Below are 12,369 nucleotides of genomic sequence, written 5' to 3'. Positions count from 1 at the left end.
TATAAATCCCCACTGATGATGGGCTTACTTGCCTATAGGTAACACTGGCACTAAGGTAGCCATCCACAGATACAGTTAATCACTGTAAGGATTCACTGTGCCACATTTATGTTGAGAATTAAAATATTTATAAAATCGTGCCAAAAATTATTTTGATAGCTTAGTATTCTATATACTAAAAAGGTATGTATAAAGGCTTAAGGCCGCCCTACACGTTATTGTAGGCCCAGTTTAATATCCAACTTCATTGTATACAATATATGTAGTAGGGGGTCCCTGCTCCAGCTCTCTCTCAGTTAAAGGGTACTTGGCTTAAAAAACATTGAAGACCCCTGGCCTAGGCCTATTGTATATCACATTTTTAAGCACTAGTCAAAATGGTACAGTTATGTCTAATTACATACATACATACCTCAAAGTAGGATGCCTGAATTCTACACAAATATAAAAAACATTACGTTTTCCATTGTTGTCCAATCCAAAAGGTTATAATGTGCAGATTTTGGCCTGCGAGTTAAAACTTTAAATGGCTTTCTGAGGAATAAGCCCATGCGTCTGCGGCGCAGCTGTTAAATATAAACCGGATGTCAGCTCCAACAATCTCTTTCCTGAAACATTAATCAAGAAGTCAGAAGTATTCATTATAATTACCTTGCCATGACCACGTAGTCTTGTTGCTCAATGGCAAACAGCTTCATTTTCTCTGCATTCGCCTTTTATTCTGCACACCGGAGTGATGATCTGAACTTCTGCCTCTCTTTGAGAACAACCACTGAAGAGCTCTCTCGGGACTCTGTGAATCTCCATAATACTTTTGAATACAAAGCACAATGCAACGACTCGGTCATCTCTGTTACTGAGGTGTCAGGTGGTTTCGTTCACCTCACCCCTAACACACACACACACACACATAAAACAGAATACCCAACACCTAAAAGTGCAAATTGTTTAATCTCAGCCACATGTTTACTTATATACAGTGAAGTTGACCCTAATAAACCATAAAATCACTTTCTCTCTTATTTACCTCATTACATTGCAAATTTCTAACTTCTGTCTACTCCACATTGACCCTAATACATTCAACAAAGCAAAACTGAACAACTGAAGAGAAAAGAAAAAGAAATAAAAACACCATCAAATGTACAATAATACAAATGGCACACCACAAGTCTGTTGTGTCAAAACGTAGCAGAATACGATTGATTCACCTCAACGGTTGAAGATTCAAGTTGAGGTTATTTTGTGAATTTAGGGCCCCTTTCATCACTAGGGCGCCTCATCTTCCCGTGCACACTACACAGACACACATCCTAAAATCAGGCACCAAAGAGATTGTCTTTTGACACATTTGCTTTTGTAGATTACATACATTCACTTGAGAAATGTACACAAGTGTGTACTCAAAACACACAGTAATGTTGCAACCAGTGTGCACTAAAATAGGGATCCCAATAAGTTATTGCCAGCTTGCAGAGTACATGCGTTTCTTTCACCTTTAATAAAGCTACAAATGTGTCGATGCGTGCTATGATGTGCGAAAACATGTGCCTCTGTGTGTTTTGGTGTGCAGTGTGTGTTTCAGGAACCATCTACGGGAAACTCCTCAAAAGGCACTTAAATAGGGGAAAATAGGTTTCTTTTTAAAATGATCTGTGATATAATTATCACGGATAATATAACTGGCTCGAGACTGGATGCAAGTGGCAGAAGTATGTGGAGATAATCCACATCTGCAAACAAACTCCACTGTCAATATAAGACTAAAATGCAAATGCATACACAGAGTTGCAGTCATTCAATACAATATTTTCCATCAAGTTATCTAAAAACTCTAATTATTTAGCCTCAGTTTCTGGATAGGGAAGATTCTTCTGTGCAAAAGTTTACCTTCGATGTGCAGCCTAGCATTAGGTAAGTGTACATCCAATACTCACCTACACCTAGTGTCAAACATACAACAGCCATGTTTTTCGTCTAAAACTTAAACTTTCTTAAGGTGGTCTTTAAAAAGGTCAAACATTTAATTCCATATGTCAACATATCCCACTCAAAGCAATTTCAAAAGGCACCAGACTTGCACAGTGCGGGTGAGTCTCGCTGTGGGCCACTCCTGTGCTTAAGTTCAAACAAATGTGGAAAGACTGGGTTTCAGTTGTGAGTAAAGGAGATAAAGGAAGGGTGTGGGATACTGTGTTGGTGAGGAAGCCATTCAGGTGAGCATGGGCACGTCATCCTCTGAAGTGGTATCTTCAGACAGGGGGATAAGCAGTACCTCGTCATCTGAAGAGGAGGATGAGAAAGAAGGAGAGGTGGAGAGGGGCATGGAGTTGGTGGAGGAAGAAGAGGGCGAGGCTCTGAAGAGGGAGATACTCAGGCCCAGCGTGTGGAAGATGGAGGCCAGAGAGGGGCTGCTCGGGGGGACAGGGACAGGAGGAGTGTGGGGAGAGACGGGGCTTGGAGCTGGGGGAGCGTATGGAGGTGGAGGTGGGGAAGCGGCAGGCGGCAGTGGCACCGGCAGTAGAGAAGGCGGTGCTTCTTGCTGCTGCTGCTGCTCTGACTGCGCCAACAAGCCAAGTTTCTGACGCACCGGCTGGTTGACCGCCTCCACAGCCGACGAGGAGTTGGTGGGAGTGGAGTGAGCTGGTTCCTGGCCCGAGGGAGCGGCGTCTGACTGCTGTTGGCTGGAGCTGGACGCCTGACTCGGCCTGGACGGAGGTCTGGGAATTAGACCCCACCTCCTCATGCGGCGAACAGCCCGCCGGATGAATCGAGGCCTGCGTCTGCGGTGTGGGGAGGTGGCAGCGTCCTGACGGAGGAGCTGGAGAATTCCCCTCAGAGAAAGTGACGAGGTCTGACAAGGGGGAAGGTGTGAAGAAATGGAGTGGAAAAGAGCAAAATCAGTTTAAAAACCTTCTACAACTCTTGCTCTATATCCTTAAAATGGTATACGATCATTTGAAATACCAAACATGGTATTCACAAGTCTTTTATCCAAGTTTAGAAAACAAGTAGATAGCTTGGCCAAATCCCATCAGAGCTGGCTTTGTTTTATGCACTTAATTCCTCCGCCTCCACTACCTCAGCTGTCCTCACCAACTAATAATAAAGCACCTCAGTGTGAACCTGAATGGTAACAGCACATTAGCTCTATCTTAACACTCTTCCAACTTCAGCCCACAGCCTGCTGGGGATTAATATGGATGCTAAAGTGGAGGGCATGTCTTAAAGAGAGCTAAAACCAGGGCTACTAGATTACAGTGTGCTCTGTGTGGCTGAAGTCTGGAGGGATGAGACATGGGGTTTTAACACTCACACCCTCTCTCAAACTTTAAATTCAAGTTAAGCGTTTGAATCCCACAACAGTAGGATTTTTATGGTACTGTTAGGTGCCACTAAATAAGTCTGTGTCAGTGTCCTGCGCCAGGGTTAAAAACGGGACACTGAGGTTAAAGATGAGACAAATTGTATTTGTATCAGGAAATAATTTCTTAGAAATATATAAAAACTAGGAGCCAATGTGAAAAGAATATGCCCAAAATGTTGCAAGCTGTAGCACTTGACAGGTTGCGCTAGTCTAGACCACATCAGGAGCTCTAAAAGTATCAGCTGGACCAGTAAGAAAACAACACTTCAACACTGTGCATGTGCGTTTGTGTGGTGCTCTTTCCTCTCACCTCATTAGGGTTTTCTGTGGGGAAGTCCTCCACTGGGGGGATGATACCCTGTGCAATCAGCTGACCGTAGGAGGGAGGAGCCTGCTGCTGGATCAGCTCTGCTTCCTGGCGGCTGATTGGCGCAAACAAGCTTCCAGACACAGACAGACAAATTAAGATGCATTCACACATTCACATACACACACATACACACACACACACACACACACACACACACACACACACACACACACACACTTTGCTTTCAACTGTCAGCACATGTTGGTTTTTGTTGAGAAGCCCTTGAAAGATGTATATACAGAATACAGTCATATGATACATTTATTTGTCTTTTATATCTACCTTTTACATTACACCAACATCTCACACCACACATTGTTTTTTGTTATAGGATAGTTTTCACTTCATAAAGTTGCTGTACTTAGTTAAAATGTTTAGTTTTCAGAAGAGAACACACAACATAACCTACTTTGGCTGGGACAAATTGCAGGTGGGAAGCTGACCGTTTACAAATAAAGAGTATGGACTGTACTGGCTGTGTTGTTGTGAGATATTCTGGTACGTGTACGTCACAAGAAATCCCTACTATGCTGCTCCAAAGGAGCAAAATGATATTCCAAAAGCCTGGAAAGCAAAAAGTTTGATAATTGCTAAAATCAACAAATACGTTACAGCATAGCTGGACGCCAAAACAGTTACCTGTACTCCCTGGTCCTGAGCGAGTACAGTTTACAGGTGCAGCCCATGGCAATAACTAGCAGAAGCCCACAGACGAGGCTGCCCACTGTTGCCGCGGTGATAACCTTGCGGGGAAGGATGACCGTGCAGTTGAGCTCGTCTGTTCCGTCCTTACAGTCCACCTGGCCGTCACAGCGCCAGCTCTCAAACACACACCTGCAGACGGGACAATGGGCCGCTTGTGTGTTAGTGTCCAGGAATAACTCAAGTGAGAGATTCAGTTTCACATGAAGTTGCATTCTGAGGCGTGCGTTATGAAGCATTATAATAAACCACATCATTGTAAACCAGCCTAAACGCAGATGGAGTAAATCAAACGTTGGATTTTATTCAAATATTGTTTATCATTGCAGTGTTGTGGCTCTTGAAGGGAGATGGTGTCTCTAATAGTTTATATTATATAGTAAAGTTCTGCTTTTTGTGTTATATTTGCTTTAAATGGGTCGTATAAAAGTTCCTAAGTTTATAGTTATACATTTATTATGCTGAATCCAACTGAAAATTGAATGATAAGGTATATTGTCAGTGCTTATTTTTGGAAGAACTGCAACACTTCAAGCTGAATATGCGGTGAAGTGCACAGGGTTTTTTTTGTTTTTTTTTTAAATCATAACACCCCAAGATAATGTTCATTTTACTAAATTCAACACAAACCTTAACCCACAAAATACACAGAATTTAAGCCATCCGACACTCGTATGGTCACATTTCTGCCCACACCCTCTGACTCACATACTTGCGTTATAACCAAGACACACCTAGCACTGATACTTAACTAACCTGACCACCAGACACAAATCATTTAAGCTCATTTGGCAAAACAATCTATATAAAAACAAAACGAGACCAGCTGAACAGCCACTAAATGGACCTTGACGAGAGAGATTGCTTCATCAGCTGCTGCTTCCAACATTAAGCCTCAATCATTAACTTTTAAGCTGAATTGGATGAGAAGTCTTTGCTCACTTGTTTTTGAACTTTCAAACCACAAACTCGATCTGAAGACGATCCAAAGCTCTAGAACAGCTTCTAATGGATCTTGAGGTGAGATTGTTTTGTCAACTGCTGTTCCCAAGGTCAAGAAAAGAACAAAAATGAGACAGCTGTCCTGTCTGAGCCAGAGAGATATAAAAGGATTTCAGTCTCTCACACACACTAACCTGTCGCTGTCACAATGAAAGGTCCCTGGCTGACACATGGTGCAGTCCCTCTCGTCGCTGCCATCGGCACAATACAGCTGGTAGTTGCATCTCTCTGTCACTGGGTAGCACACCGGTCTGCCAGCAAAGTGACTGGATGCCACCGCTTTCTGCCCTGCCACTCCGCAGGCAAACTGGTTCGGACTGCAGCCCCTGCAACCCTCCTCGTCCTTCCCTGTTTCGGGACAATCCCATTTCCCGTCGCAGCGTTGCTCCTGGGTAAAGCAGCCTCCCGCTGCTCCTCCACACCGGCCCTCCCAAGGGGGGCAGTAGGTCCCGACATGGAACGTTGCGTTAAAGCCACTCCCCTCCGAACCAGGAAGAGTCTTGTATGTCATTGACAGCAGGCCAGTATGGGATTCAACTTGGACTGATTTGTAATTAGAGACGCTGGTGATCTGTCAAGATGTAGAAAAGGCACATCATGTTACCAAAAGCTCTTTTAACAATGTTTTTAAAAAGAGTTATTATGTAGACTAAACAAATAAATGTTTGAATACATTATCTTAGTTAAAGAAACTCACAATTTTAATAACTTCTCCTTTGCCTTGCTCTCTGTTGTACACAGTGAGTCTATCCCCGGGTCCCAGCACCAGCTGCTGCAGGTCTAGCCTCAGTGGCCTTGAGTCCTGAGGGTCCAGAGTCCAGACACAGAACAGTGCGGGGCCCCGGATGGCTGGAGGGGAGAAGGTCCCATAGAAGGTCTGGAGGAGCCCTCCGCAGGGCCACTCAATGGGAGTGGGCGTCACAACGAGCTCCCTGCGAGTCTGAGGCTGCTCTCGGTCCACCTGGGCCTCCTCCTTCTCCCTCTCCTTCAGCAGCGCCCACACATCAGACTCAGAATCTGCAACATAATGTCTATCTGGGTCCCAATATGGATTCTTCTTTGTATAGGTCTCTGCTTTGGCCTCCTCCCATGCCTGCGTGCTGCCGTACTTCGGGGGTTCTGTGGTCTCCTCTTCTGCATCACAGCCCTGTTCATCTGTGCCGAGGCCAGCACCTTCCCCGAGACACTCCACCTGGCCATTACAGCGCCAAGAGAGAGGAAGGCAGCGACCCCCCAGACACTCAAAGGATGTTACTGGACATTCACCAGAGTCTGGACGTGTAGAAACAGAAGGGATAAAAGATATGAAGAGAGGAATTAGATTTTGACAAGAACTGGAACTTGTAACAAAAATGCAAAGCCATATTTAATACTGTTGTACTTATTTCCAAAACTACAATATTTCTATGTGATACACCTTGATTCTTTCCTTGACAAGGTAGATGAAGACCAGTGTTAATTTCGTTGACGAAGACTATGATGGAAAATATTCGTCAACGAACCTTTTTCACGGACGAAAACTAAATAAAAAGTCAGATATGATGACGAAGACTGTGACGAAATATAACAGACACTTTAGTCAACAAATAAAAATGAGACAAAAATGTTAGGGAGGGACGAATGGAGAAGAGATCCAATCAGAACCACTCTTTTTTGTGGAACAAGTTGGGAAGAAATCCAATCAGAGCGAATCTTTGAGGGTAGGTTGATTTATGCGGAAGCAGCAGTTCCATTTTAAAAAGCCGCTGCAAATGCAGGCGCAACAGCTAAACAAACGCAGCAGCAGTTACACAGGAGGACGAGTTTGCAGAACTTTGCACAGTTTTGAGGACGTTTTCACAACAGTAAGGTTGTTTACATTATACTTAGTTGCACAGTCTTAGTTACACAGCTTTGGCTGATTTCAGTTGACGTCGCTTGTTAGCAACACGCTAACGTTTTGCAGTGCACCCGGTCCGAGGGCAATGACATGTCTCATGAATAACAGAAATGTCAGAGCTAGGTCTAGGACGGACCGTTAAATCTGTGTCTGTATTGCATATTCAAACCTTAATACCATTCCATAACAGACTGATGGAGAAACATTTAGTCAACTAAGTCCACTGTAGATTTAGTCGACTATAATCTGCTAATATTTGGTCTACTAAAACTAGACTAAGACTCTTATGAAATAAGACTTAAACTAAATGGTGTGTTATTCAAAAGACTAAGACTAAATCAGAATTTGCTGTCAAAATTAACACTGATGAAGACAGCACAAATGTTTAAACAAAAGATGCTAAGAAAGAAAAAAACACCATGCTATCATACCTCTGGCGTAGTTCAACAGAAAAGACGACACAGGGAACAGATGCGGAAGGAAGTGGTGCATCACTGTAATATTTCCCCCTGGGAACTCCATTGGTTGCGGCAACTTGGAGCCACAAAGGACAAGCGGCTCGCCGCCAGCTGATGATTTTATAGACACCCATTCCTTCCTACACCGTACTGAAAACTGGGAAAAGCTAAGAAAAGGATTTAGAGTAGAATTAGTGAACAACCTTTCTTACATAAAAATACCAGTGAAGAGGCAGCATTTCTGCAACAAAACAAGTAAGACAAAATACGATCGGCATTCGCCACACAACGCTAGTTATTCCTTTAATCGCTAGGTGTATTAGCACATGCTGCAAATCATCGAATGGCAATATTGGATGTTTACATGATTTTGGTATTAAATGTAATCAACTATCTTCATCTGTCAGATATTTATTTTGCTGGATTAGCCACAAACATCTTCTCAATTGGTTTTTATTAATACCGCCCACTCCTAGAACATTCATAACATTCCATCCCGACCACAGAACATGATCGGGCAAGATCAGGGTCCCTAATATTTTCTATGTAGTAAAGACATTCAATACTTTGCACAGCACATATCATTGTGTGAATTCAGTTCAATCGAGTGTATCATTATCACAGATGACATCTGATTTACAGTAAATAATTGTATCTGGTATTTTAAATTCCCTCAGTGCCTTTACCTGAGAACGATAGGTTCTCCTTCCGAACCCTCGATGATCCAGCAGTCATAGGTAGAGCCGAAGCGGTAGGACCAGCTGTGGTAAGCAGAACTCGTGATCTCTCCCACTTTACTGTCCAAGACTTGGAGGGAATGCCCACAGCGGGCTGAGGGACAGCAAGACAGAAGAGCAAAGGTTAAGAAGCCCCATTTTTTTCACTGTTCTTCTTTTTGAAGCTTAAAGTGTTGGCGTATGGCGTTAAACCTATGAGGTGTTGAAGAAAATGTCAGCAACATGACTATTTTTGCTTAAACCTTAATTTCACTACACCAATTCAGCTTAATGTTATAACACTACAGTTTAAAATAAGTGCTTGGAGAAGATGTGTGGAACAATAACAATAAAGAAGTACTGTTCAATATGATCTGCTCATGCTAGGTTAGAGAGAAGTATTTAACCAGAATGTGACATTGAAAACCTCTTCTTGGTCACAACATGAGATAAAGTGCTGACGAGTTTGTCTCCTTACCAGCGCAGAGGGCAGGCTTAAAACGGCTGCATGCTGCAGATAAATTGAGCGAAAACAGAATGAGTTAAGCAGGTGTTTAATCACCATGGCTGTCCGATCATAAATGTTGTGTGAATGAAGTGCAAACATGGCATTTGCTTGATAGACATTTAAAGTAGGCACCTGAGATAGATACACAGTCAAACACACTGAACAGTGTGTATTCACTCACCTGTTATGGTGAAAACCAGGAGGGCACAGAGGTTGTAAGTGACGGTCATTGTGGTAATGCTTCTCTGCTAAAATGTTGGAAACTATATAAAAACTGAAGACTTTAAAAGGGTAAAAAAAAAAAAAAAATGTCAGAGAAGCGCCATTTTTGGAGGCTTGTTCAGGAAGACTTCATCTGTAAAGTGAAAGAAGAGAAGATGAACGAGAAGCGTGTTAATTTGGTTGTCAACCATAAAAAAAGCCTCATAATGTTATTACTCTACTGCTGTGGCAACAAATAAGCCAGCTAAAACATGATAAGGGCTTAAGCATTAAGTTGATTCATTGATTGGTAGAAAATCAATTGTCAACATTATGATAATTTAAGTAGTCATTTCAACAACAACAAAAAGCTTAGTTGGCCGGGTTGGCTCAGTGGGTAGAGCAGGCGCACATATATTTAAAGGTTTATGCCTCAACGCAGAGGTCTAGGGTTTGAGTCTGACCTGTGAGGATTTCCTGCATGTCTTGCAAGGCAATTTCTACTATTTTTGTGGACCAAACTATTAGAGAATAAGCAGAAAATGTACCAATAATGAAAATAACTTACTTTGCAGTTGCTAATGTCGATTATAAAGACCCCAGTGTAAGTGTTCTTATCCTATTTAAATACAATTACCTTGACTGTTTATTGATTTTGTAATCTTCCTATTTTTGTGGCACTTGGTTTCAGCCTAAGTGCTCCTACTTTAAACATTCTAAAGATATATTTATCTGATTGATTGAGTCGAAACTATTTTACTCAAGGGCAATAGATCTGGCCACAAAAAGTGAGTGAGCATTGATATATACAGTCATATTAATAACTGTTATATATCCGGGCAGGAAAACAATACATGCCTCTTGACGTTATTTTGATCTTGAACACCGTTTACTCACACACACACACACACACACACACACACACACACACACACACACACACACACACACACACACACACACACACACACACTTCCTTCCTTCCCATAATCTTCTCAACAATGACGCCTGAACGCTAGCATTTCAGAGACGAAATCCTCGCCACACAAATAGTTTCAAAGTATTTCTATTATTCCCATTAAAGTAAAACTATTAGGATATCGAGTACTTGTCAATAAATACACAATTGAGTCCCCTACAAGTTAAGATAATGTCCTGAGATAACGTTACGGGATAGTTTCGGTTTGAAGGAGAAGGAGGGGGCAGCTGCTCGCCAGCTTTAATAGCTAACGTTAGCTTCCAGGCGAGCTAACTGCTAACTGACTTCTGTCTTCGTTTAGACGCTTTTTCTAGGAGGCGACACAACAAGAACATGTTTCCAAGCAGAACACGGATGCTTTAAGTACCTAAATAAATCACAACATGTAGGTCAGAAAAGGTAACAACCTAATAAAATGATTTAAAAAAGGGCTGGAACCAAGTACGTTACCATATCTGTCGGCCTTTCTTGTTGATAAGTTCTGATCTACTTCCGTACATGTTAGCTCATGACAAGAGGGGCGGGGCTTAATTGTTTAGTTTGTTCCATTCATAAAACTTTAAATTTTTGTTTACATAAACGTTTTACACTGAATCGTATCACAATAATGTACATTAATATGTCCCTATATATGTATTCCTATAGGGCGGCTAATGTGTAAAAGGAGTTAGTGTGAAATGTTTCTTTCTTAACACAAGGTGTCAGTGTCGGTTTGTACAAATATGAAATAAAATGTGGTAGGGACCTCCAGAGCTCTAGAGTAACTAAGTACATTTTCTCAAGTGTTATTTATTTTGAAGTACAATATTTTTATTTTTATACAGTATTTTTTATGCTACTGGGGTGGCAGTAGCTCAGTCAGTAGGGAGTTGGGTTGAAAACCGGAGGGTTACTGGTTCAAGTCCCCATACGGACCAAAGTATGGTGGTGGACTGGTAGCTGGAGAGGTGCCAGTTCACCTCCTGGGCACTGCCAAGTTGCTCTTGAGCAAGGCACCGAACCCCCAACTGCTCGGGACTCTGACATCTCTCCATTAGTGCATGTATAGGTACTGAGCATGTGTGTGTAATTCAGGCATGTGTGTAATAACAACAGAGCAAAAACATTGTCATTTCCCCTTGCGGGATTAATATAGTTACATTACACTTCTACCCTGCCACATTTCAGCATTGGAAGAAAAAAATATCCTGATCCTTTAAGACATGTTTTAGGACACACAAAACTACTATATGTAGGCTATGTATGTATGTAAAGGCTATTTAACTTATGTTCATTTACAAAGGAGTTCAATACTTCTTCCAATGCTGTCTTTGCTCTGGTTTTTTTCTACTAACAAAGTGAAATTACCTCATCAATTCCTAAAATTACATACTCTTCCTCCCTCAATGAAAAATCCAGATATGGTTGTTTAAATATTTTCCTTTTCAAATGGTTAACTGCTGGATGCAAGATGCCTCCTACTTCACTAGTAAAGTCCATTCTCAGTGTTTGTGTGCTGGAGGTTTTAAGTTTCCATATTACACTTGTGTAAACAGCATATTTGACCACGACTGGCTTCTAAACCAGTTGTGTTGTTACAAAATCCTCTTGTATGTCTACATATGTAAAATATGTGTTTGAGTGTAGGGGAAGTAAAAGTAGCAATAATGTATTTTAAAAATACTGCAAAGGTCATGCATTTGCATTTTTACTTTGGGGCCTACTTTAAAGTATGCCTACAAAAGTGTTTTGGGACAGATGTACTTACAAAATCAAAAGTAAAATAACAGAATGGTTGTAGTCAGTGTTATGTTATCATATTGGATCTACTGATGCATGCATGTGTAGCATTCTAATGTTGGTCAAGGTAATTGAATTAATTGTCATACAACTGTAGTTTGATCTAGAGAAATGCTTCAACCTTTATAAATTGATGGTGTGGTTTTGATAAAATGTTTGTTCCTTAAAGTCACTCGTAACTAGAAGGCTATGACTTTTAATTAAATAAAGTTTTGAAGTTAAGAATTCTTATTACAGGACTTTTACTTGCAATGGTGTATTTTTAAATGGTGATATTTCTTACTTAAAGTAAAATGTCAGAGTTTCTTTGAACCTAAAAAAAGAGTCAAACTAAGTTAAGTGAAGCATTGTCTTTCACAAATCATTTCAAACAAAAGAGATAAACATCTTTTCAAATTTGCATATAAT

The 12,369-nt window shown here is 41.4% G+C and overlaps 1 protein-coding gene across 2 annotated transcripts; it reads right to left on the bottom strand.

Moving 5' to 3' along the window:
- Positions 1–2,011: 2,011 nt before the first annotated feature.
- lrp10 (low density lipoprotein receptor-related protein 10) lies at positions 2,012–10,717 on the bottom strand. 2 transcript variants are annotated; one of them, XM_078275783.1, is made up of 10 exons: positions 10,633–10,717; positions 9,184–9,357; positions 8,973–9,005; positions 8,465–8,609; positions 7,752–7,945; positions 6,139–6,713; positions 5,576–6,012; positions 4,377–4,571; positions 3,678–3,807; positions 2,012–2,854 (listed from the first exon to the last, which is right to left on the bottom strand). In XM_078275783.1, exons 2-10 carry the CDS (start codon positions 9,230–9,232, stop codon positions 2,213–2,215), a joined length of 2,400 nt encoding a protein of 799 aa, XP_078131909.1. In that variant the 5' UTR covers positions 9,233–9,357; positions 10,633–10,717; the 3' UTR covers positions 2,012–2,212. The 2 variants fall into 2 exon arrangements, with proteins under 2 accessions (XP_078131909.1, XP_078131910.1); XM_078275784.1 differs by lacking the exon at positions 8,973–9,005.
- Between the last annotated feature and the right edge of the window lie 1,652 nt (positions 10,718–12,369).

Source organism: Sander vitreus, chromosome 19 (genome assembly GCF_031162955.1).
Source record: "Sander vitreus isolate 19-12246 chromosome 19, sanVit1, whole genome shotgun sequence".
Taxonomy (NCBI): domain Eukaryota; kingdom Metazoa; phylum Chordata; class Actinopteri; order Perciformes; family Percidae; genus Sander; species Sander vitreus.
This window is presented reverse-complemented; position numbering and strand designations above follow the sequence as displayed.

Coding starts and splice junctions, on each gene's coding strand:
- lrp10 (XM_078275783.1), bottom strand. CDS start 9,232: ATGACCGTCACTTACAACCTCTGTGCCCTCCTGGTTTTCACCATAACA. Junction 9,006..9,183: donor CCTGGTTTTCACCATAACAG/GTGAGTGAATAC, acceptor ATTTATCTGCAG/CATGCAGCCGTTTTAAGCCT. Junction 7,946..8,464: donor GGAGAACCTATCGTTCTCAG/GTAAAGGCACTG, acceptor TCCTTTTCTTAG/CTTTTCCCAGTTTTCAGTAC.